The sequence below is a fragment of the Pinus tabuliformis genome, chromosome 5_1 (assembly GCF_031772625.1).
Source record: "Pinus tabuliformis cultivar Carrire ecotype Pingquan chromosome 5_1, CPIR1, whole genome shotgun sequence".
Classification (NCBI taxonomy): Eukaryota; Viridiplantae; Streptophyta; class Pinopsida; order Pinales; family Pinaceae; genus Pinus; species Pinus tabuliformis.
Window position 1 is genome coordinate 136,093,436 of NC_142305.1, and position 26,834 is coordinate 136,120,269.

The following is a 26,834-nucleotide window of genomic DNA, read 5'->3' on the forward strand; positions in this document are numbered from 1 at the left end:
CTAAATTTATATTTCACACTGCGCATTCACCAAAATTTGATTTCCTTTATGTATCCAAGACATCTTATAGGGCGTTGGATGATTTTTCCTCTTCAAATTTAGTTTTTCTACAACTTCTATAGACACTAGGCTATCAGTGCTTCCACTATCCATCACCACTTTACAACACTTCCCTTGAACTTTGCAAATAGTTCAAAACAAGGATTTCCTTTGGAATGTTTGAATAACTTCTTTGTCTTGTTTAATCAACACCTTTTTCATCATCAAGGCCTCTCCTGCCTCTGACACATTCTAAGTATCCTACACCTCTACTTTTTCTTCCTCTATTGGAGCAGCAACAACATTCCTTTGGCATGTCTCTTTTCTCTAGAAAATTGTATTGCATGTGTCCAAGCTTGCCACATATGTAGCAATGAACCTCTCTTCTACCTCTTCCTCATCCTCTGGAAAAGGATTGTTGACCTCTAGTTTCTCCCTCTTGTTGTCTTGGTGCATTCGAACTACTTGATCCATCTCTTGATGTTGTATATCTTCCTCTATCAGATTGTTCTCCTCTTCCTCTGACAACGCTCTTGCATCTGCCAACTTTCTTCCTTGCAAGTCTTTCAAAGCCAATTGATATGTCTCCTCTACTGTTTTTGGTAACTATACATTAATCTCACCTTGTATGTCTAGTCTAAGACCATTTATATATCGTGTTGTCTTCTCTGTAGACTCTTCTACATATCCTACCATGATGTTTAGCTTGTAGAATTCTTATGTTTACTCTCTGACTGTCATCGCCCTCTGCCTAAGGTTATACATACTCTCGAAGGAGATAAGTTGGTAATCTTTCGACAAAAACTTAACTCATAATTGTGCCACCATCTTGTCCCAAATTTTAATCTTTTTCTTGTTATTTCTCCTTCTCTCTATTTGTACACCATCCTACCAGAGAGCTGCATGACCCTTTAATTTAGTTACAACAAACTTGACCTTCTTCTCCTCATCTATTTCTTCATATTCAATGAATTTTTCCATCTCTATGATTCAATCAATAAGTTCCTCTAGGTTCATGCTGCTTGTATAAGAAGACAAATCTAGTTTGGGTTTCATAACAGATCCCATAACTGCTTTCAATACTTTAGATTTTGTTGGTTCTTCTTCTACTGTTTTTTTTGAAGATTCTTCCTCTTCTGAACTCACATCACCTGCTTCTAGTTCTCTCTGCCAACCAATGTCCATTGATGCCATTCGTACCTCTAATCAGTGCATTACTCGTAGTACTTCTCTATTATCAACTGGCCTTTTTATGTCTCCTCTTACACCTCGTCCAACACCTTGATCAACTCTAGGTGCCATAATGATCTCTTGTTCTTGAAGCAGACATAGAGTTTGCTCTCATACAAATTGATACAAATCTAACATATATTTTCTCTAAATCAACCCTATTTAACACATGGAAGATTCACTAATGAACCTTTGACATATCACGTGCGTTTATGATATACTAAACAATACCCTTATTTTGACTACATATTGGAAAATACCTCTAAAACTCACATTATTTAACCCCCTACCAATACAAACCAAATACACATTCCCAATTTAGAAAACCCATACTTTCACTAGATATAGTAGGTATCCATTTTTTATTTATATTTTTATACCCCTTTATATTTTTCATTAAATTTAAGCTCCATTTTTTATACCTACCATTATAAAAACCCTTTACCCCCTATTATATGCTTAATATATTATGTCATTTTTTCCTCATTATATATTCCCCAATATGAATGCAAGTGATATGATATTTCTCCTATAATAAACCCCATGATTTAACAAAACAATCTCTAAGCAATTTCCCCAAATTGACGCTTCCTTCAACCCTTTCAGGATGTAAACCCCGTTAAATATCAAAGTTGGCTTGTTTTCTTATAAAGTGGGAGGAGCCGAAAGGGGCAGCCAACTCTATGTGAGTATGGACAAATATACATACAACTATCCTCACCCCGACTCTACACTCATATACATATGCCGCTAGCATGGAGTCCGACACTTTCTTAAAGTGAATTGTATACACCTTATGTGCACTTACTTCCAGGTATACCTTTCTGGCTGGGATCGTTGGCCTTCGGGCTGGCCCACTTTTCCACTTGCCTATGGCTTGTGATGACAACCTCTAGCTAACCCACCTATCCGCTTGTCGACCCCACCGGTAATGTCGGCTTTCAATTAAAATAACTTTCGGGCTTGACAGTCCCGAGCAATGGGAATGTTATTGTCTCATGTAGCCCCTGTTAGTAGATGGATTCCAGAGCCTGGCTATCTTAAAAACAACAAATTATAAATCCTCTGGGCAATCTCCATCGCGAGTTCTGTTAACTACTGGTTTTGGGTCTCGTTACATGACAAACTTTGTGAAATTAAAAATGATTAAATATTGTGTGCCCCGCCTTTAGCATATGGATGTGACTATGTGCACTATTCCTCTCACCGCCTTCCAAAACTCCTCATCACAGCCCTCCTGCAATCACTCCGACAAACGATATATATATATATATAATTCCTCTCAAACCTGTCAATAAAATAAAAAAACAGTGTTATTACAAATAGAATTATGCATTGGTTATAACTAAAAATTGTAGAAGGACTGGTTCATGAATGAATAAAAAAGACTCTCTCGCTCCACTCTGACTCACTATATTTTATTGAAAAGAGTAATACAAATATTACATTGCAAATTTGGTCCAAGTCCACAATCATAAAATCGGAAAGACAATTTTAGGGGAAAAAGCTAAAATTACAACAAACTACAACAATTTGCCAAATTTATTGAATTACATAACAAATCCTATCTAACAAACCACTCATTAAGGAACCAACTCTTTTAGTAAATGTTTTTGACATATTGATCAATGAAATATTATAGATGCCCCTGCATCACCATTCCTCTAGATTTGCAAAAAGTGTTGGGTCACCACCAACAAGTATTTGAAAAACCCAAGGAGCTAACCCCCTCTTGTGGTGAGCATGATCATAACATTCCTTTAATTCCTAGTAGCCAGCCACAAAATGGTTGCCCCTGCAGGAATCCATTTGCACACAAAAATGAGTTTGAAAATAATATTTGGGAACTATTAGAAGCGGTCGTTATTTGTCCCAACACAAGTCCCTATTCTTTACGAGTAGTCATGGTCTTAAAGAAAGATGGGGAGTGGTGCATATTTCCCGACATTCGGGTCTCAACAAGCTCACCATTGAGGATATGTTTCCCATTCTAGTATTCAATGATCTCGTTGATGAACTTTGTGGCATTAAATTCTTTATCAAGTTGGATCTTCATTCAGGATATCACCAAATCAGAACGAAGGAAACAAACATTCCCAAGACAATTTTTAGAACCCATGAAGGTCACTTTGATTTTTTTGTTATTCCCTTTGGTCTTTTAATGCACCGTCCACCTTTCAAAGTCTCATGAATCGCCTTCTCAAGCCATATCTTTGAAATTTTTTCCTAGTCTTTTTTGATGATATACTCATCTACAACAAAACATGGGACACACACTTTCAACATGTTGACAAGATATTACAAATTTTGAAGGATAATAAATTATTTGTTAAATTGTCCAAGTGTTATTTTGGGATGGAGGAGGTGGAGTACATGGGCCATATTATGGGCCGCAAAGGTATATGGGTAGATCCAAGGAAGATTCATGCAATGCAAAATTGGCCACAACCCAAGACCTTGAAGAGTCTAAGGGGATTTTTGGGCCTCATGGGATACTGCCAGAAATTTGTCAAAAATTATCGACGCATTTCCAAACCCTTAACAAATATTCTCAAGGAAAGTGCATTTCTTTGGAAAAAAGTAGCTCAACGGGCCTTCCTAGAACTCAAACAAGCCATGTGCACCACCCTTGTATTGTCTCTCCCAGATTTTAAAAAACCATTTGTTCTAGAATGTGATGCCTCAAAAACTAGCATCGGAGCAATCTTACTACAAGAAGGTTGACCACTATCCTTCACAAGCCAACAATTAAGTGGCAATAATTTGGGTCAATCTACATATGAGAAGGAGATGATGGTCATCCTACATGTATTGATTTTTGTGTTATAGTAATTCAACCTATTAATATTGGAGAGCAAGAGAGACAAGGTATGATGTTTACTACAATAGACCAAAACCTTAGGTCTCAATGCTGTGTAACCAAAGCCAAAAAACACATATAAATTTCATGGGACGAGATGGATATCACGCCACCAAAAGCCATAGAACTCCAACAGAATTTGTATTACCATTAATATCTAGTGTAAAAGCTATATATTTCTACACAGGTCATTTGGAAATGGACCCTCCTAAATAAAATCAAAGTGTTTAGTTGGTTGGCTATTCATAACAGAGTTCTGACCTGGCAAAACCTTCAGAGGCGCGGATTTCAGGGTCCCAGTTTATGTGATTTCTGTAGAAAGGAGATTAAGGACAATATACATATTTTCTTACAGTGCCCATAGAGTCTCGCTCTATGGAAAGGGGTACTAGAACACTATAGGATTTATTTCTAGACGATGTACAGATGTTTCAAAGCCCGGAGCGAAGTGTAGGAATATCATGCATTTCCTCTATATATATTTTGGTCTATCTAGAGGAGAAGGAATGCAATCATATTTGAGCAGAAAAGTTTGGGATTACCTGATGACATCAACAAAACTGTGGCCTACTTTAATGAGGTTGGGTCATCGAACAAAAATAAAATGTACAGGACACCAAAAGAAAGGGAATTTTGGAAATCATATTTTGTAGGATTTTTTGATGGGGCTAGGTTTGGGGGAGAAAATGAGGATGTGGAGTGGTTATATATATATAGCAGAGGATAAGTACTACCACTTCTGGTGGGAGAGAGGGGAAGGTATAGATAGTAGAGCAGAATTAATGGCTTTGCTCCTCAATTGGACAATTCCTTTCCAAACCAGAAAAACAAATTATTTTAACTATAAGATTTTGGGTAACATCAATTGATTTATCTTGTGTAGTTGGACTCATCGTTAATATTTTTTCCACGTAAGTTTAATTTCCTGCTATATGAATTATAATGTTTTGACTATTATTATTATAATGACTTTTACATGAAAAAGATACTCTTAAATATAATTGTGAATTATCATAATACCAACCAGTGCACCCTTAACTATATACGAATTAAATATACATACATAATTTTTACTAAAAAAATTTCTACAAAAGTGCATACTTACTAAAAACAATACAGTTGCACAACTTTTCAGGATTTCTATGTTCATCCGAACATCATCTAGGCTTCTGTCACATGCAAAGTAAATTTCTAAATTAGTGAAACATAGAATGATCTATGATATTTTGTACTTATCTACGTAAACAATGGCTCCACAAATGAATACAAAATTGCAATACAGGTTAATAAAAGCTAGGTGGAAGAGAAAAAGGAGATTACCTGTGTTGTTGACTTCCAAGCCCAAAATAATTTACCAAGGTAGCCATCTGACACATTTAGATCAATAAATATTTCTTAAATTTTATAAAAGTTTAACTATATGTTGCTTTCAAAAACACTCATTTGATTTAATAAAAGTCATATAGTTAATTTAATATTCAAAGTAGTATTTGATTTTAATTTTGATTTTTAATTTGAAATAATAGTAACTAAGTAGAATCCGAGATAACTTTATATTTATCAAATATTTTTATTTTCAACCTAATTTTACAGTTTATATTAATGGTTTAAGGTTTTTTCTATGATAATAATTTACTATTAAATTGTAAATTTATATCTATCCATCTCTATTTCCAGTAAGGTTTTTCAAGTTCATATTATTGGTTTATGAGATTTTATATTATAATTTATCTATTTATAATGTAATAGTTATCACTATTAATGAATTCAAACATTTTGTTATTCATTCTTTTTAAAAAAGGAATGTTTTCTTTTTAATATAGGTAGAAATTCTATATAATTTAATTTGTGAAAGTAGTAGTAGGGACGGTTATAATTGGTTGCTATCTGTTAATGTAGGATAACTTTTATCATTATTAAAGAAAAACCATACCACCCAGAATGAATGGGTAGTTTATAAGGAGGCAGACTATGCTCCTACTGAATGTACTCTAGATTTGAGACTTCTTTACATCTAAAGAAAACAAACTCTTAGCCAAATAAAAATAGTTTTAGAAAAGCCATCTTATACAATATTATTAATTTATTTCTAAAACTCTACAAAAATATAATCAATGTATTCATAACTTCTTCTTTTTTAATATTTTCAATGTTTTTACAACATCTCTTCACATTTCAATATTTTTACCGCATGGAGTAGCTCAAATGGCAGTGGCCGTAGAATATTTCTCACCTATTTCTCCAAACCTCATCAAAATCTTCTCAATTTCCATAACTTATTATTAAACTACTCTAATTCAATCAAAATTCACCAATACAATACCGAAGTCTGGGTTAATGAACTTCTCTCCTATATCACTAGGTTTACTCATATTTTATGTTTTTAGAGAGTTTCTTAAATTTCAAAAAAATAGTGCTTTGAAATTCTTCAGAGCTTGCACAAGGATCATGTTCTACTCCCTCCAAAAAATTCTCCAAACACCATTAAAATGATCTAAAAACGAAAAGGGACTGTAACCTGCATGTCACCGGCTCTACTTCTGAACTTCTGGTCCAACAATTTACAGGAGTCGAAATATTGCTTCGCCTTGGGGTTCGACCGCCCGATATCATCAAACGCCTTTGTCTCTGCCCCTTCAACATCATGCACTTAGCTCTCAGCCTCTCTGCTCTCCACAACACACACACTTCTCTCGGCCTTGCTCACACAGCACAGATAACTTCTGCCTTTAACACAGAGCGTTGCTCTCAGGGTCTCTTTACCTTTGCATATGCACTCTTGGCCTCTCTCTGTAGAACATGGTCTTACTCAGCATAACACAATAGTGCACTAACATAGATATTTTTCCTCTTATCTCTCACTGGAAGCTATGTTGCTTCCCCCCATTGGTCATCTGAGCTCCTGGGTTTTGTTCCTCTACTGCTCCCTGATTGATGTTGCCATGCTATCTTGTGTTCATATTGTGCACTGTACCTTGACATGGCCCTCCATTCTGTTGATGCATCTGTCTTGGTCTCTGCCACTGGATTCACCATGAGAATGGGCACATGATTGTTTCTCCATACTGAGAATTAATTTTCAGTCCTCCTGCACACTCCAATCAGCTAGAGTCCTCTCTGTGAACAACACTCCTATCACTGAGGCTCTCCATGCTTATTCATGGTTTCACAGTACTTCAGCATGGCTTCTCTGTACTTTGGCATGGCCTTTCTATGGACCATTTTCCTTGTTGCCTTGACTTGGAGTTTTCTGTTGATCCATCTATCCACTTAACTCACTAAGATGTGCATCAGAGCATAGGAATAGATTTTGTCACCTCATGACAGAACCAACACTCTTTCCTTCAGATCGTGGTCCTTGTCACCTTGACCCAGTGATCTTTGAGATTCACCATTAATCATGAGACCAACTCCTCTGCTCCTGCATTCAATCTTTGTAGCTTTCGACCCATACGCTCTTTAATACTCCTCTGTACCATGCTTTATTGGAGAAATTACACCACAGTGTAATATCAGAGTCTTTTTCTTCTCGAAACTTTATTCATAAAACACATTATGAATACAACGAATTTTGATTGTCCTTGGCCCCTTTTTTGTTTAATCTCCTTATCGCACTTCTCACCATAGGACCACTGCCTATGACCGAAGGCTTAGCCTTAAGGTACTAAGTCCTTTAGCACCCTATCAGGGGCCTTCTTTCCTTTGTTAAGTGTTGCGTGCTTGTTTCTATAGGTTTCCTCTTCACCGTGCGCTAACACATTAGAGCCCCTTCCATCACCCATTTTCAACTGCCAGCTCTTGTAAAGTTCCAACATCCACAATCCTCTGATTGTTGACATCTGATGTGACTCAAGCCCTTCGCTATTTCTACTTAGCCCTAGGTTCTTTGAACCCTTACGAACGTGTGCTAATCTAATATCGGAAGCTCTTCTTATCAGATCTTTTTCAATGACAAACTCTTATAAAGTTTTGATTTATTAATCCTGCAATTTCTGACTTCCAATGTGATGTCATCACTGCCATGTGGTGCTTCCTGAGTGGTGAAATGTGTCACTCAGATATGGCCCATTAGGCCATCGAATATGGTCGAAAATTTCTGCCACTTGTCCTTCTATACCGCCATGTCATGTTGACATCAACTGTCATTTGTCCCTTATCAGAGCCAACCATACACTGCCATGTGTCCTCATCAAAGCCCACCAAACGCTGCCACATGTCCTTATTAGGACCAATCACATGCAGCCATGTGCCCTGCTAAAGGAGAGAGAAAGGGAATCACCAACCTTGGTTTTACCCCAAAATCCTTTCTTAATTCCTTATCAGTGTCCCTGGAGGCTTTTAACATTATCAACATTTTAACCATGTTGCAACATTCAAATGGTTCACCACTTGGAAAGTTTTGATGTTGCGATTGTCGATGTTTTAATATCCACCGAGCTCTAATGATTCCTACTCCGATGTATCACACCTCTGACATTCCAATGCGCCAATCTCTGAGTGCCGATACACCAAACTTTGGTGTTGCGATGTGCTGGTATGCCCGATTCGATTGTGATCGCCGATTTCCCTATCCTCAGATATGCGATCCCTGATATGGCTTGATCACCGAGGTTGCAATCATCGACTGCACCGATATGCCAATGTGTCAACCTCTGATTTTGATCATCGATTTCCCTGTCCTCCAATATGTCGATATTCTTCCCTGCCTAAGGCTTCAATTCCCTAAACTTGAACAGGCCATAACTTTGAACGAGGAATCCATTTCTGGACTTTCGCATATCATTGGAAATCTATTCCAGAGAAATTTCCAATGGAGAGGTTCCGATGTAGTCTTTGAGCCCATCTTCTACCTCAAATATGGCTCCAAGATCTCTGACATAATTCTACTCCTTGACTCTTCAGACAGTTGGAATCACACCCACCATGGTGATCCTTTGCATGAAGCCTGTAGCTACCATGAGATTCCTCCTAAGCCATCACTGCCAACATCTGCAACAAGCATCCGAGCTTGTCTAGTTGACATCACTGCCAACACTCGTGCCAACAGTTAGGCAATGTCAACTACCCAACACATCTCCCCAACATGACTATTGATATCAATGCCAACACACTTGGAGGTGCCTTCACTAGGCCACTAGTCCAGACAATGCCAACTATCCAAGGCCCATTTCACAATCAAAACATTATATATATATATATATATATATATATATATATATATTATATTTATATTATATATATATCAATAATATATACGGAAATATTTTATTTATAAGATTAGATATAAATACATTTTTCAATTAGAACATTAATTACATAAAAATAAAAATAAAATAAAATAAAATATAATTATAATTATTAATTATTAAACCAACCTAGATCCATCTTAACTCTGGATCTATCAAGCTCTGAGAGTATAAAATTTCTCAAGGCGCAAACCTTTCCTCATATTTTACACTCAAAAAAGATGCTTGAATCTATAACTAGTACCACCTACTCTATAACTAGTACCGCCCACTCTAATTGGATTTTTATAATTTTCGGTTATTCCTTGTAAGCTAAATCGAGTAGAGTAAGGAAGGGAGGAAAACCTTAAAAAGTGTGTCAGAGGTATATATAAATATCCTTCTCTGAAGGAACAACCTCTTTTTCTCTCAATAAGTTAAGATCCCTCTTCTGCCTCACTAAATCAATAAGTTCCTATGCACAATTCTATGAACAAAATAAAAAAAAAATGAAAAAAATAAAATAAAGGAAAAAGTAGAGAAAGGCTTCTTGCACAGAAAGGTGGACCAAGCAACTCCGCCGGGGTACTGTCCAGGCTCGCTGGAAGCATAGCAATGTTTGTGTTCCTGAATTTACTCCACCAGGGTACTGTCCAGGTCTTCTGGTAGCAAAGCAACACCATAGATGAAAACTAAGGCTCCAACAATTCTTTTCACTTGTGTATCTATATACTCCCCATCCCCAATCGAAACAATTTAGTTTGAATTGGCTTGGTTAAGTGTGCCACCAATGAAGAGAATGGTGGGGATTATATCTTTAACACACGCTAAGTGAAGAAACTACGACAATAAATGAACTAAAAAATACTTCCTAAAGAGTTAGACTTGTTTTTCATGAGAAAATATCTATACAGAGAGCTAGAATTCTACCAGTGTGTCACCAAGTGTTGTAGCTGCTACAACCACCCTCCAAAATTTTTCCCATGCTTTGGTTTTGGAGCCTTCCTTCTGTCCAAAGGACCTTATCTTTTACTGTGATCAAGTATTCATGGTATGTCAAAGACTTATCTTTTATGCATTCTTGTCTTACCTTTTTTGTATCCTGATCTAAATATTCTAAGTCACAAGTAGCTTTCTGACATGACCTTGTAGTATTGTTGGGCTTTCCTCCAAAAACTGCACAATCTTGGAAGGCAGACCAACCTTGCCTCTATAAATTTCACAATCATTCTTGGCAGGCTAACCTTGAGCTTGAGAACTACGCAATTCTGGATGGCAGCTCAACCTTGTTGATGGAAACTGCGCAAACCATCCCTTGAGCTCAGAAACTGTGCAATGAAATGAGTCAAGAAGTTTCCCAATCCTCAGGAATTGCGCAATCCTTCCTGGCAGTGTGTATGAAAAGTTTCTTGAAAGAGAAAAAAAACAAAAAAGAAAGCAAAAGAAAAAAATCCCTAGAAAATAGGGATTCATTAATTAGCTTCCCGAAGGTGGCATACTCAATATTTTGGAAACTTTCAGCCAAGTGTCGTTTTTTCCTTGATTTTAGGCATTCATGTCATAAACATCAATTAGTCCAGATCTATTTAATTTACGCCCCTAGATCTCATTTGTGCATTTGATCTTGGAGCTCTAACATTCCCAGGAGATCAAGGAGCCTTCGGTGGAGTTTGCGACTTTTTCCGGGTGAGATTTACTTTTGTCATATTTTGTTGTTTTTTTTGTCGTTTGACTCTTATGAGTTTTGTTTTTCTCATTTATTTTCATGGTTTCTATTGTTTTAATGTATATTAACTTTTACAACTGTTGTTTCAGTCCGTTGTTCACCTTTCCCAAGTGTCACATTAGTTTTCTTTTTTCCCCCTTAGTGGTCGTCGTTGTGACAACTCTTCTCACATGTTTGTTTTTCCTTTTGCATGTGGATCTTACACACTCATTTTTCACTTATCTATCCATACTTAGTTAGATATTCACTTTAACATGCACTATCACTCAAATATTCTTGTTTCCCACACTCTCATCGAGCATATCTACTCATCCCTTGTCCAGTTTTCACCTTGTCTAGTTGGATATTGCACAAGTATGGAGCTCAAGCTGCAAGATTGGCCTCTGAGACTGCGCAATGTGCAGTACAGGATGACCCAAATGCACATTGTGTAGTTCCAGGGCTCAGGCCTACTACCTTAGCAACTGAGACTACGCAATGCACAGTCTGCCCATGCTAGACTGCACATTACGTAGTCTCTAGACTCAAGTTGCATCACTGGTTGCTAAGACTGTGCAATTCGTAGTTCCCATAGCCAGTCTCCCTCCCTTCACTTCCAGAATTATGCAATTTTCCTATTCAATGCATGTGGTTGTGCCTGATCTTTCTTTGTAAGTTGATTTGTTGAAGCTAATTTATGTATGCCCTGAGTGCTTTTTTCTCTCACAGGTATTGCAGGTGTTGGGCATTTCTATTCATCAATCACTTTTATCATGGTACCCAAGAGAACTGCTTCAAAGGATACCATAGAGAGCAACACCAGGGAGGCAATTGAGAGTACACCAGTTTACTTTCCAGTATACTTAGACACTCAACTATTTGTAGAGAAGGAATCAGATCTCACATGGTATAAGGTGAATGGAATTTTCTCAGCAAAGACCTTCAATGCAAATTTGGAAGATCGACAGGTGTATGTAAATATTTAGAAGTCAGGGCTACATAGGTTTGCATGCAAGTACCCATCATTTCCATGTCTAGATGTTGTTAGATGGATATTGTCTCACATAGATCCAAAGACTATGACTCTTGGAAGTATCAACGGATGGAGGCTTGCTTCTTTTTTGGTAGCAGATTATCATCTTATGTACAACTTACCTGAGCCAGAACCGCCCATGGATTCGTTCTTCTATGTGAATACCAGCTACTTGAGCACCAAGGAGATTGTTAAAGGTTGGGTGAAAGAGCCAACGAAGTTCCAACAAACACCCACCAACATATACAAGACCTCACATCTCCTGCATTCATTAGAGAAAGGGTGATGGTGACTGACACCAGAATAAATCCAGGTGTTTTTTCCGTAGCCAACTTGGCCTTCGTAGGTGCAGCAAAGTCAAACATTGAATATTTGATGGCCAAGAATAAGAAATTGGCAAAGAACTTGCAAGTTGTTAGGCAAGAGGTTGAACAAATCCAAGCAACAACTTAGAACACAGATTCCACACAGGTCCATCTGGAAGAGATGAATGCAGTGATACTTGGTGAAGTATCACCACTTGGAGAGACCATGTAGAATATTTATGAGGAGCTTGTTACCGTGCATAAGGCAGTTGTCCACTTGCATGGCTTGCAGCAGCAGTGTAAATATTTTGTCAAAACTCTCAGCAATGTACAATCTTCCATCATCGTCGTGCATGAATGGTCAATGAAATACAAAATGGCACCACTTGACTTAGGAAAGAAAAAAATCAATAGGAAGAGTTGGAGAAAGCAAGAGTTCAAATGTTGATCGAAAACAACAAATAGCTCGCCTCATTCACTGGTAACGTTCAGGCCCCATATGCACGGTTATACAATAACATGGATGTCTTGGTGAAGTCCCACAGGATCCCATCAGTCATTTCACTCATAGAGATCAAGCGCAAGAACCCATTCAGGCAGGAGATCGATGAATACTTGGAACAGTGGAGACAAGTAACCATTAAGGAGTATCTTGAAGTAAATAGACAGAGTATGCACAAGTACATTGGTGGCCCTATCTAAATCAACACAATGTTGTCCTACTCAAGAAGGAAACAGAAACTGGTTCCAAGTCAGTGTACCCGGATGCCATGGAATCTAGAGTCCTCTTCTAGCCTAACACCATCACGCATTGCGCAGTATAGAGCTTGGAAATGTTATGTGGTTGGGAAAAAATCAAATGGAAGTTACTGAGCTGGAGTTTCCCCAAACTCGAGCATGATATTTTTTTTCTTATTAGGCTATCTAGTTGGCTCTACCCAATTTTGTCTTATGTGGGTACAAGTGTAAATTGTGATATTATTTTGTAATTTGTATTTGGAATTGCAAGTGTCAATATTGGAATGTGAAGAGTGATGATGTAATGTAATGATTCATTTTGTAAAGAAGTTGAAGAATCATGAGGGAAGTCCAAAAGTCACAAAGGGGAGTTGAAGAGTCACCCCTCTTGTTATAAATATACCCTCATAATTCATGTAAAGGGATTTTGAGAGCCAAGCTTTTGGCTATGCTTAGGCTTAGAATCAGGAGCTTGGGAGTTTGTGACAGCCTTGGCTTCTTTGTAGCATAGATATAGTATATTTCTTTGGAGGAGCAGGTGATGTTGAATTCTTGTTATGTTTGTAATGTATGTTATTTAACTTACGCTTATGCTTATGAAATATTTTTTTTCCATTCGTATGAATCTTGTTGAATGTGGGTTGTTGTTTAATTCATCACTGTTAACATGTGAACTATTTATCATATTATCTTGTGATGTCATTTATGCTTGTGTGTTCCTTTCAAGTTGCGTATTATTACATGATTTTAAGGGGTTCAATCATTTTCCCTTTTGTGTGTGAGAATATTCATGCATCGCATTTGAATTTCCACAAGGTCACACACTTTTTCTCACCAAAGTCATTATACATCACTCTATGGGTTATTGCAGCCAAGGCACATCATTAAAACCCACTACATCAGTAACCAGGTCATATTCTGGATGGGACTTTCACACCAAACTATGTGAGGTCTATTTGGGACTTCGTATTGAGGATATCCCTTAATTTTGGAGGGTTCAACATTGTCAACAACGCCTTAGGGCATTAGAGCATTACAATAGTCTTTCTCAACATATGATCCCATCCAAAACGTTATTTCAACAATTTTGGTAACCTAAATTTGGAGGGGTCGTTCCCTAATGACCTAACTTAAATTGTAGAGTGTAATACATGGTTGGAAAGTTGACTCAGAGATATGTCTAGTGGTACTGGGCAATCCCCTATATTCCCTAGGGCATAATATATCTCTACACTTCTTTTGGGCTTACTTTTCAACTGATTCTGGTCACTAAGATTTTTCTTGTTAATGGTTTGAGGGTAATTTTGGTGTGTGTTTGGTGACACAAGTGTGGGAGTTTTATTTATGGATATATACATGATTTACAATTTATTTCTCTACCTACATTGGGATTCATATTTTCCACATATTTAGAGGTGGTTGTAAGCATGGCATTTTGATGTTCATTCACATCCCACATGTGTGGTTTCTTAGGGTACATTGTACACCTGAAATTTGTCTCATGATGACACATCATCACTGATCTTCATTAACACATATTTGAAGGCACTTTGGTGTACTTATATCCACTTTTCATCTCTCTAGATCACATGTGTGGTTGAGGGGACATTGCTTACATATTTGTTTATTTACTTGCATGATGCATCCACATATGAGAGGTTGATGGATCAATTGACACATCACAATTGAGTTTGATTGAAAGCTTTGACCTATTTTTATGATTGCTTGCACATGGATGATTCACTTGATCATCATTTATTCCATGTGCTAACTTGAGGAGGCCATTTAGAGACACAAATGTGGGTTAATTTGCATATAGATAGAGGATGGTTTTGATAGTAGCATGTTTTTTGGAGACATACTAGGGGCTCAAACCCTAGCTTTATGGTGGTTTTACTTGGAGATTACTTGTTGACTTGGTGACCATAACACCCACTCTTTGTTTCCCATTGAGGCTTATATCTCACTCTTTACACACTCTTATTACTTGATTATGAGGGAAGCTTACATTTATGGACAAATTTCACACTTTTCGAGGCTCATTTTATTTGTTCTTAGGGCATATAACAACTACAATTTTTGTTGGATATTTGCTCATTTATCCTCACATGATATATTAGGAGTGATCCTCCTTCCAGTTTTGCAGTGTAGATTGTGTGAATTGGTTCTTTATAGTTGTCTTACTTATTTCCGTTTCACTGTAAATTAAGCTATATGGAATGTCTTACCTTAAAATGTGGGCTATATCCTATTGTTATGAGTTGCCTTCGTTTGTAATCTGAAATTTTGCAGCATATTACTACAACTCAGATTTGGTCAGTAGCACTGAAATAAAAATCTGACCTACTGTTTGCTAGTTATGGACTACATTTTTTGGGGGGATGGGATATTCCCACCATCATTGTTGTTTATCTAAATCTCATCCGTATTGAGGTTTTGGGAATTATTTAGTTGAAATGAACCTGCTATGATAATCAGTCTTGTTTCTATGGTAAGCATGAGTATTTATCTAAATTAATGTCTATTTAAAATGATAATTAATAGTATTGATTTCTTTTCCTTTATGGTATTTCTAAGAAACATGTCTGCTATGTTCATATGCTTTTATATTCCTTTGGTATTGATGTACAAGTTATTATTTGTATCTTTGTTGAGTTTGTTTCAAATAAATTGTTGTCTTTTAGAAGATTATGTCTTTGACAATCCATTTCTTAATTGAGGCATGGCCTGATATTTTGCTTGCACATACTTACTTTTTGTAGCATCCCATGTCATTGTTACATTTAGACAACTTTTATATGGGTCATCCACTAGTTGACCTTTATGGGTGTTTGTATTTTAAGCTAGAGATCTGTCAATCCTAATTGAAATATTTATCCTGATATGTATATTTACTGTCCATGAACAGGTAGAGCGGAAGAAAATAATTCTATATCTAAATATATTTTGTTATATTCCCTACTTTCTAACTATTCGTTTTGCATTGGAAAAGTGCCTGACATTGGAGGGGAGGAATTAGACCTACATTTAATTTACAGACAAGTAACTACTTATGGTGGGCTTGGACAGGTATGCCTCATTTCTCTCTTATATTGGGTGATTCTTGAATTTTGAGAAGCTCATAATGTTCTATATGCAACATGTATTCCAAATTCATTAGGTTATGGTATTACGATGATTCCTTAAATTGTATCTATAATTTTAGCCAGCTAATTATCAACACTGGCAGTATTGAATAATGCAAGAACATGCAATAACCCAAGCTACAAGGCATTGTAGATTCAAGTTTGTTGTTGCTACTGTATTTAGGAACTATACAATTTTTTTGCAAACATATTGGAACTGTAAGGATGGAACTACTTATTGTTTATTTATTATGGCAGTGTTTTCAATTTTTTTCTATCTTTTTGATACTCCATCATTTGTTTATTTTCTATACACTAGTTTTTATCAATCCTTTTCAATGTTAAAATTACAAATAATGTTTGAGGGTAATAAACCCAAAATTCTAGTTACATGTATTTGTCTGAGAGGTTATGGATGTGTTTATTCTTTCTTAGTTATGTTGTGAATTTCCTAGTCTAAAGGACTTATAAATATCCTCTTTCATTACAAGGAGTTTGATGTGGCTATGAGAAAATGTAGTAGTACTTACATGTAGAACCCAAATTTGTCTATATTGTATCTTTATAGACCCCACATTTTGTTTGACATATCCATGGTAAGGGCAGAGTACTTATGTTTGTTTTATTTTTCTTCATAGAGGACTCTATACGTATTCTAACTAGGTTTAATTCCCATTAGTGAAAGAGTTAGTTAATTAAAAATTTGAAAAAAACTAGTCAAAATAGCTAGTTAATTTAAAAATAAAAAAAAAAAATCTTCTGTATGCAATTTTTGTACTCACAGTTATAGTGACATGAATTTTTAGTTTTTTTTTTTCTAAAGGAACTGCTTCAAAAGATCATATTATCATGTCTTACAAAATTGCTATCAAATCATTCATATTCTAAACCTTTATGTGAAAAACATAGAACTGGGAGTCTAGGTCTCATCAACTACCTAAACCCATTGTAGACATGTAAGAGGCTTCCAGACAACTTCATATTACATATACTTTAGACAATCCCATGGCTTGAGGACCACTGACCACTAGATAAAACACCAGATAGTTTAATGAGTAGAGAAAAAGATAAATTGACACAGAGACATATGCAAAGAATTCTTTCCACCACCACTTCCAGTTTTCCACACACAGGGGCATGTAAGTTAGAACTAGAGAAACCTCAGCATAAACAACTACAAGGAGAATCAACACAATAAATAGAAATCCAAAAACATAGTAAACCCACCCCAACCAGATGCTTGACATGATGAAGAAGAGCTCAATGAAAAGAGTGTTGAAAGGAAGTGTTCCTGCACCAAGAACAAGCAACCAAGAAGGATACTTCTGGGGTGGAATCTCTTTGGGAATATGATTGGTACACATAGGATATTCAATATGTGATGCCTTGGCTCCAAAAAACCCACCCAAAAGAGTCATAGGTATTGAAATAAAAAACCAGAGGGCCAGAAGAATGATAAATAAAGAGATCAGTATAGCTCCAGTGCTTTGACTTCCCCACAAAAGGAAGTTAAGCATCGTGAGAATCAAGAAAGAAATGCTTGGGAAAGAGCATGAAAAACTCCATGAGATTGAATTCCAACCCCTATGATCCCCCCTTCATGGTTCTCCCCATTCTTATAACAACATAACCTATTGCAACTCTAAGAACAAGGTAGGAAAACAACATTTCAGTGATGAGAGTTCCTCGAGATGATGGAAACATGAAACCAATGGAAGTAAACAAAATAGTGACTATCACCATACCCAATATCTTCACTCAATCACCCAGCATAATGCAGTGAATATATGAGTAAGCAAGGGACCAAAAAACATAACTCACAACAAGTTTCCATCCTGACAGTTCTTCACTCATTTGAGCTTCCTTGTCTAGCTCCTCATAATGGGTTAGATATCACCTTATAGTTCGAAGGAAGATCACAAGCAAAATAACGGCAAGGAAATAAATGATCATGAGCAAGTTGAGAATTGAAAACCAATTTACCCAAGCTCCTTCCATTTTCAAGTATGCATCCCATCTTGATGGCCATCTAATATCACTCTCCACAAAGACAACTTCATAAGAGAAAGAAATTGGATGTCCTTCCTTTACAACTTGATAAGGTCCTCGCCCATACAAGTTGTAGTAAATGGCAGTAGGATACTTTCCATACATTTTAAGATTTGAAGATGCCTCTATATTATGCTGGTAACTGCAAGGAACAACCTCAAACCCCACAACCATGAATTTAAGGGTCATCCTACGATATTTGTTGTCGACCGACATTGTATCAATGCCATCTCTTGTCCCAATGGCCTTAGAAACATTGTCACCATCATATTTGTGCATGAAATCCTATTAGAAACCTGGTCCACTGAAGGTTGAAATTGTTTTGTTGTATACCGAATGGTAGGAAGGTTGTCAAGCATCAGGTTCACCTGGTAGAGATTATCGATCCTATGATTCAACTTTTAGATTCATTGAATCATTGGGAAGAGATATAGTGAGCTCTCGATCTTGTCCCCCATGAGGAGCTCTCCAAGATTTTATGCCATGTCCTTCACATCATCTAAGGCTTTGCAAAAGGGAAGGTTGTAATAGTTGTAGGGAAACTTTATCTTGGTTGAGGTAAGGGAATTGACCTTTACCCATAAATTTGAGCCCTCGGTATATGAGTGGGGATAACTGATAAAAGATAGAATGCATTTGTGTTTTGTGCGCTACCTAATATGCCCAACATAATCAAAACCCACATCCCAAACCTTGCCCAGACTCCCACTCTTGTATCCATCTCTCCTAATTCTAAAATCGTGTGATTGATAATGGGTTTATTGTGTGAACATGTATCCAGAACACAACCCTAATCTACACGTTTGAGTTTGATTCTTTACATACCTTTATTAGATCTGCTCATTTGGGTATCTTCTTGGCATGGTCAGGTAATGAAGTCCTCCATGCCCAAGCAATTGCTTTTGCACTTCTCTTTGAGCTTTTCGCAAGCCATATTTTTCAAAGATGATCTGTAATATGAATTTTGAGTTAGTTTATAGATTGTAAATTTTACAAAAAATATGTCATTATTTGTAGAGCATTTTTTTAAACCAATGCCTATATATGCAATTTCAAGGACTACCATAACTCCTCACATAATTTTTTAAAGGGTGTTAGCTCAATGGAAGAGCACCTACCTTATAAGCAGGAGGTTGGTGGTTCGATTTCACTGTGTCCTAACATGAACTACTTAAATACTTTTTACACTGATTTATTTCAATGGTGAGATATTTTTCTAGATTCATTGTTTTATATTGTCTCTAAAATGAGAAAAGTGATATCGTATTATATTTAAATGTATTTTTTTATTGTCTCTAGAGAAACAATAGCTAGGATTAAAGACATATTGTCTCTATAAAGATGATATGTCTTTAATCTCAACTATTGCCTCTTGAGAGACAAAAATGAAATTCTCCCCCAAGAGACAATAATGCTTGTGTTATATATTTGTCTTTATAAACAATTTTTTTAATGCCTTGTTATCTAAACATTTTGAATTACATTATATATATATATATATATATATATATATATTAAAACTTGTTGACTACGAGAAATTACATAAAAATAAAGATAAAATAAAATAATTATATATTGATTATTAAACCAACTTAGATCCATCTTAACTCGGGATCTAGAGGATGAAATTTCTCTAGGTGCAAATATTTCCTCATATTTTGCACTCAAAAAAGAAGTTTGAGATTTGATCCCTCTAGTGCTTGATAGATCTGAAGTTAGGTTTTTTTTTTTTTTCAAGCAATGTGACATGTATCATAAAGCTATGTTTTTTATGCTTATCATAGTTTGATAGAATTTTTAATGGAGACTTTGGAGACTTTTAATTAAGCGGATAGATATGTCTACTTTGGAATATGGCTTTTAGAATATTAATTTAATTGTCAATAATTATTAGGTGGATAATAGGGAGTTATCTTCCACAAAATAGTCTTAGTAATATACACAAATCAAAGGTTGATATTTATCTCTAATGTAGTTATGCTCTTTTTGTCTTTTTAATTAAATTGATTAATTTTAAAAAAAGCATATGAACTAAAGTTATATGAAGTGAGTTACGGTTTTGGGCATGTGGTATTGATAAATCATGGTATTGGTCCATGGTAGTATAACAAAGCCTATTTACAAATTAAGGATTTCCATAGTAAAATGGGGTAAATCTCCATGGTTAAGAATCTTATTCCATATTTTTAAAATTTTATATGTTTAATTTTTAATTTGAGCAACATGAAACATATAATTAAACAAATATTTTGAGACTTATTATGGATTGATGCATATTGGTATTTCTTAGCCCTTAAATTTATATGCCATACTAATCTTTAAATAAGTTTTGTTACAATTTTAATAACACCACATACCCAAAAAAAAACAATAATTCATGTCATATGACACATATGCATATAACATTTTTCTTAATTAATCAATTTAATTAAAATAACAAAAAAATGCTTCATATTAATGGAAATGAAGATAGCAAAATAATAAAATATTATACATAAAAAAAATCCAGTATTCAAATCGTCATGACCCAGACTGCTCTAACAGAGTTGTAAATATTAGACACGTATAAAGATATTTCGTCTTTGTAATTAGCTTTACATCACTTTTAGTATTTTACTATGACTTTACTGAACAGTTCCGCCCACAGTTAGTTTTGTGGCAACAAGGCAGATCCCTGCCTTTCGCTCGACATCATAGATCTCGAAATTATACTCTGCATCAACTAACCTTCCAGAAACCAATAGCTTATTGAGTTCATTAATGTCCACAGTTTCAGCAGCAAACCTTGTGGTAGTTCCGTTTGAATCTCTCATGTACAATTTAGTAGAATATGTTGTTGTCTCCCCAGAAACTGCAGTTGCAATGCTGTATAACCAAACCGAAAAAATTATAAATTATAACACGCCACGGTATAGCTCTGACAGAATTTGTCACCATTCACATGTACAAGGCAGCGCTAACCAGCCTGCCATAGGACATTAAATGTCTGGGGAGATGCAGGCTGGATAACTGCTAACACACGAATTCGGAAACTGGGCATTAAATAAGAAATAGGAATTCGCGTGTTAGTGGGCTATCCAGCCTGCATCTCCCCGGGCATTTAATGCCCTATGGCAGGCTGGTTAGCCACTGCCTACTGTAAAAGCTATTTTTGCACAGGAACAGGAAATTTATTATGGAAAAGTAGAATTTCTCAAACATATATAATTATGTCAACCCAATTTATAAAATCAAACCTCCCCACCTAATCATTAGAGTACATTTTTGAAATTTAAAAAAATTAACTAAATTAATACTCACTTTATCCGAATGTTACGGATGGTGTCTTGTGGGCGATCTTTCACCAAAGGCTTCCACTCAGCCTTATCATTATAGCTTGAGAACAAATTATGTGCAATGTCGTCATAATCCTTGAGAATGTTACAAGTTTGTGAAGATGGTTCCACAACAAATGACAACCGTTGTTTGCCTTTGCTAGAGGGGTCAACAAATATCCCATGATAGCGTATCTTCATGTTACTAGAACACATTCGGAATGGAAGGGTATGCAACAGCGTCAATTTCGGAGTTCCCCATTGAGATAATACATTTTTCAGGGAAAATGTGGAAGGATCTTTTAACATACCAAGATTTTCATCCTCCAAAATTTCCGGGGAAAATGGAGATATCTCATGGTGTTCCAGAAAATCTTCAGCCTTTCTTTTCATGGGATATGTGCTTGTGGAAGCACCTGGAGACTCTGATATAACTCTGATATAACAGGTGTAGGTAAAATTGGAGCTGGTAGAACATTGGGAATGCTTGAATCTTCCTGAAATAAACAAGTAAACCACTCAACTCCAATTCCTCTCCAAACCAGAAAAACAAATTAAAATCATTAGGACAACAACTATAATGGGTGGTTTTTTGATCAATTGGTTTATCTTGGTGGTTTTTCCACTGAAGTTTAATTTCCTGCTAAATGAATTATGATGTTTTGAACATTATCGTTATATAATAACATTTGACTGAAAAAAATACTCTTAAATATAAGTGTGAATTATCTTAATACCAAACCGGCTGACTCTTAACTATATTTTTTTTCAGTGGGGGAGAGAATCCCCGTTGAAGAATCATAATACATCATATATCGCCGAAGCGAGCAGATTCATCATACAATATTTATAACAGAAGCGAGCAGAATAACGTAATCATCGAGCAGAATAAGTCATCATCGAAACACATACGTCAACATCGAAATGCTGCAGCAGCAACGTGCAGCTCCCGCAGGAATCCAACGTGGCTGGGGTGCGAAAACCAACCGCCCCAACCAACACATCATGCACTCACGTAAATATACATACACATTTTTTACTAAAACTTTTTCTACAATTATATATAGGTAAGAGTGCATACTTACTAAAAACAATACAGTTGCGCAATTTTTCAGGATTTCTATGTTCATCCGAACATCAGCTAGGCTTCTGTCACATGCAAAAGTAAATTTCTAAATTAGTGAAACATAAAATGATATATGATATTTTGTACAAATGAATACAAAATTGAAATAGAGGTGCAAGAGAAAAAGGGGATTACAAGATAAACATATTTCCATTACCTGTGTTGTTGACTTCCGAGCCCAAAATAATTTGCCAAGGTAGCCATCTGACACAGTTAGACATTTATTAAATTTTATAAAAGTTTAACTATATATTGCTTTAAAAAAGGTCAAATAAAGTTATATAATTAATTTAATCTTCAAAGCAGTATTTGATTTTAATTTTGATTTTGAATTTGAAATAATAGTAACTGAGTACAATCCGAGATAACTTTATGTAAATCAAATATTTTTATTTTCAACATACTTTTACTGTTTATATTAATGGTTTAAGGTTTTATTAGGATAATAATTTACTAATAAATTGTAAGTTTATATCTATTATATCTATCTATTTTTATTTGCAGCATGGTTTTTCGGTTTATGATTTTTTATATTATAATTTATCTTTTCATCATTTAATAGTTATCACTATTAATGAATTTAAACATTTTGTTATTTGTATTTTTCAAAAAAGAAATGCTTTCATTTTAATATAGGTGGAAATTTTATATAATTTAATTTGTGATAGTAGTAGTAGAGATGGTTATAATTAGTTGCTATCTATCAATGTAGAATGACTTTTATCATTATTAAAGCAAAATCATACCACTTAGAATAAACAGAGTAGTTCATAAAGAGGCAGAGTATGTACTTTAGATCTGAGACTCCCTTACATCTAAAAAAACAAGCTCTTAGCCAACAAAAATAGTTTTAGAAAAACCATCTTATTTTTTTAATATTTTCAATGTTTTTACAACTCTTCACATTTCAATATTTTTACAGCATGGTCTGCATGGGGTAGCTCAAGTGGCAGTCGCCGTGGGTTCAAATATTTTACAGCATGGTCTGCATGGGGTACTCAAGTGGAAGTCTTGGTTCAAATTTTGTGCTACCCTCCCCATAAATCTCACCGAACCGAAAGTCTTGGGTCCAAATCTTGTGCTACCCTCCCCTTAAGTCACGAAACTGGAAGTCTTGGTTCAAATCTTGTGCTACCCTCCCAATGACTATACAATCCATTTTTCACCTATTTTTCCAAACCTCATCAAAATCAGCTCAATTCCCATAACTTACTATTAAATTACTCTTAAATTACTCTAATTCCACTAAAATTCACCAATACAATACCGAAGTCTGGGTTCATGAACTTCTCTGCTTGCACAAGGAGCATGTTCTACTCCCTCCAAAAATTTCTCCAAACACCATTAAAATGATCTAAAAACGAAAAGGGACTGTAACCTTCATGTCACCGGCTCTACTTCTGAACTTCTGGTCCAACAATTTATAAGAGTCGAAACAATGCTTTGGCTTGGGGGCCGACCGCCCGATATCTTCAAACGCCTCACGAATCCACTTGCAATCAGCGCTCAAAATATTGTGCCCCGCCCATGATCTATCTGGACTCAACCAAAACACAAAACTTAATTCAACCGCTAGAAAATGCGAAATTCCTTCTTATGAAAACAACATTGAAGTATGATGTAATTCCATAAAAATTGAAATATGAAAGAAAAATTAGTTCCTTCTAAAGCTGTGGAGTAAACTACCAGAAAATTTAAAATAAAAAATTACCGTTCAACATTTCATAAATCTTATCCGCCACTTCTTCAAATTTGGGTGCGGAGGCCACCTCCCCGGGAGTAATGCCTTTACATTTGACGCTTGTTTCGGAAACCAGAGAGAGATCGTTCGGTCTGATAGGAGTGCAGAACTCATGGAGCTCTACGAGTTTTTGAGGACAAAGCAGAATAGCACCAAATTCTATTATCATCCATTTCTGTCCAAATTGTATTCTTTCCAAATCAAAGAAAACTATCTCACACGGATCCACCGCCATCGGAAATCCTTCAAAGTTCAAACCTTTAAATTAAAACTCTCGCTTAGATTTTTAACAAAAATCTCAAGGCCATGCAATCTGAGAAAATGCCAGAATGGTCCAATCTGAATTGTGCAATCTGAGAACAGAGTATAAATGTGCCAAAACTTCATAGAGAAGCAGCTTCACTTATAAAAGTAAAATGAAAAGATAAAGCCTTCAAAGGAAAGCTTCATGTGGAAGCTTAAAGTAAAATATGTGATAGTTGATTAAGAAAGCTCATAATATCTCGTGATAAACGCTGAGAATATCTTAAATTAAAATTCCTTTTGCTATAGAAAATGAAAACTTATTTTCTTTATTTTGAAGAAATGATAAAGTTAGAAGATCCCTAATATATTGTTATTAAACATATTTATAAAAGTAATTTAACATTAATGATAATTGATGGGACCAGCGCTGATCACTTACGGCATATTATTAATTGGGTGATTGTGTGGATGATTTTATTGTTGATTGGTTTTATGGCGCGGTACTGATGATTTAATGGTGTGAGGACAATTGTCATGTCCTTGGGTCTCGCTTCTCTCGCCTCTTCACTATGCCAAAGAAACCCTATTCTCGGTCATTCTGTCATTGTTCTGGTGCTTCGCTGCTCCGTCGAGGTGAGGTCTCTGCTTCTGGTTCAGGTTGCTGCTCCTCGAGGGCTTCGGCTATCCTGTTCTCGGGATGGTTTTCCATGAGGGTTTCTGTCAGCAAGTTTTGGTAATGGTTATGGTTAGCTGTACGCTGGTCTCTTCTTTCCCCCGGCTGTATGGCTTAGCTGTGGCTTCAATGCTCCTCTGTTTTTCGGTTCTGTGTGTCGATTCGAAGCTCGGCTTCGCGGGTATGAAACCCTCGACTTTTGTCCTGTGTTGGCCACCTATCTTGTGGCTCTGCAGGCGCTACTTCAGCTATACTCCTAGGTTGCCTCGGCTCTGTAAATTTATTTGTCGTTCTGTGGTTTCGATTATGCTTTTGCCTTCAAGGTTTTCATCTCACTGTTTCATTGTAAGCTCATCGTTCTGTTGCAGGTCATGGTCGTGGGGTGGCTCGACTCTCAGCTTTCATCCAACATTTGAGCAGAGGTAAGCTCTTCTTCCATGTTTTATGCTTCTGCTTCGTTTTCTACTGTTACTGATTATTCTTGCTCCTTGTGAGCAATTGGTGCTCTGCGACTGTGACCTTGGTCCGCCGCTTCCTTCCTCCGTTTGCAAGGCTCAGCTCTTCTAGTAAGTGAACTCGCCTTAAATCCTTGGCACTGTCTTCAATTCCTTTTCATGGCTCTGTTACTTGGATTCTGATCGCCTTGTTTGGTAGCCACGACAAGTGAATGGCTGGGCTCACCGATTGCTGGTCTCGTGCCCTGACACCTACACTCTTGTATCCGGTAGGGTCGTGCCTTGTCGTTTCTTTGTCTGTCTGTTTCGAAGCATTTGCTGCTAGTAGTCTTCTGTTGTCGAGGGTTGTGGCTTCAATCTCATTGTTTCATGGTTCTTGTGTATTTATGCCTCTGGGCTGTTAACTTATGAAACTATATTTATGTCGGCTCTATGGTGAATTCGTAGTTGTACTTGGCACTGTTACGGAGGACCTTTGTTTCGTAGCTTGTCTGTATTTTTATAACTATATCTTTCACTGCAAATTTTTGATATCTATATATACGCAAAGATTTTTGAAAAGTAAATGGTAAATGGAAATGTTACGAGTTCTGTTGGTACCTGTAGATATTTGTTGTACATGACTCTTCTGCAAACCCTCTCTGTTGTTCTATGGAACTCGACCGTGTTTTCTTCTTGCCTCTGTGATAATGCCTGCTCTCTGTCACTATTAGGAAATGGGTAGATGAACTTGATTAAATAACTTTAAGCTGCAAATATATAGACTCAGATTTTCTTGCTTTAAAATGATTGCATGCTTCTTTTTTATTCAAATACTATGATGGATGATTACAGTGGCTTTTTCCTTTTCTCTTAAATATCACTGTACAGTTATTTAAACTGTCTGTAGTTACATTTTAGTTATTCATTGATAATTGTTCATCCTTGTTTATATTCTAAAGTTAATTTGAAACAAAAAATAAAAAGAACA

The 26,834-nt window shown here is 36.1% G+C and overlaps 1 protein-coding gene and 1 pseudogene across 2 annotated transcripts; both read right to left on the reverse strand.

The window, feature by feature from the left end:
* Positions 1 to 17,237: 17,237 nt before the first annotated feature.
* LOC149163797 (transmembrane 9 superfamily member 11 pseudogene) lies at positions 17,238 to 19,030 on the reverse strand (annotated as a pseudogene).
* A 1,782-nt stretch (positions 19,031 to 20,812) lies between these two features.
* On the reverse strand, positions 20,813 to 24,871 carry LOC149163798 (protein NEN4-like). Of its 2 annotated transcripts, XM_089430805.1 has the most exons (6): positions 24,461 to 24,871; positions 24,128 to 24,285; positions 22,907 to 22,953; positions 22,709 to 22,772; positions 21,610 to 22,120; positions 20,813 to 21,174 (listed from the first exon to the last, which is right to left on the reverse strand). In XM_089430805.1, the coding sequence occupies exons 1-5, from the start codon at positions 24,723 to 24,725 to the stop codon at positions 22,013 to 22,015; spliced, it is 642 nt and encodes a 213-aa protein (XP_089286931.1). In that variant the 5' UTR covers positions 24,726 to 24,871; the 3' UTR covers positions 20,813 to 21,174; positions 21,610 to 22,012. The 2 variants fall into 2 exon arrangements, with proteins under 2 accessions (XP_089286931.1, XP_089286932.1); XM_089430806.1 differs by lacking the exon at positions 21,610 to 22,120.
* Between the last annotated feature and the right edge of the window lie 1,963 nt (positions 24,872 to 26,834).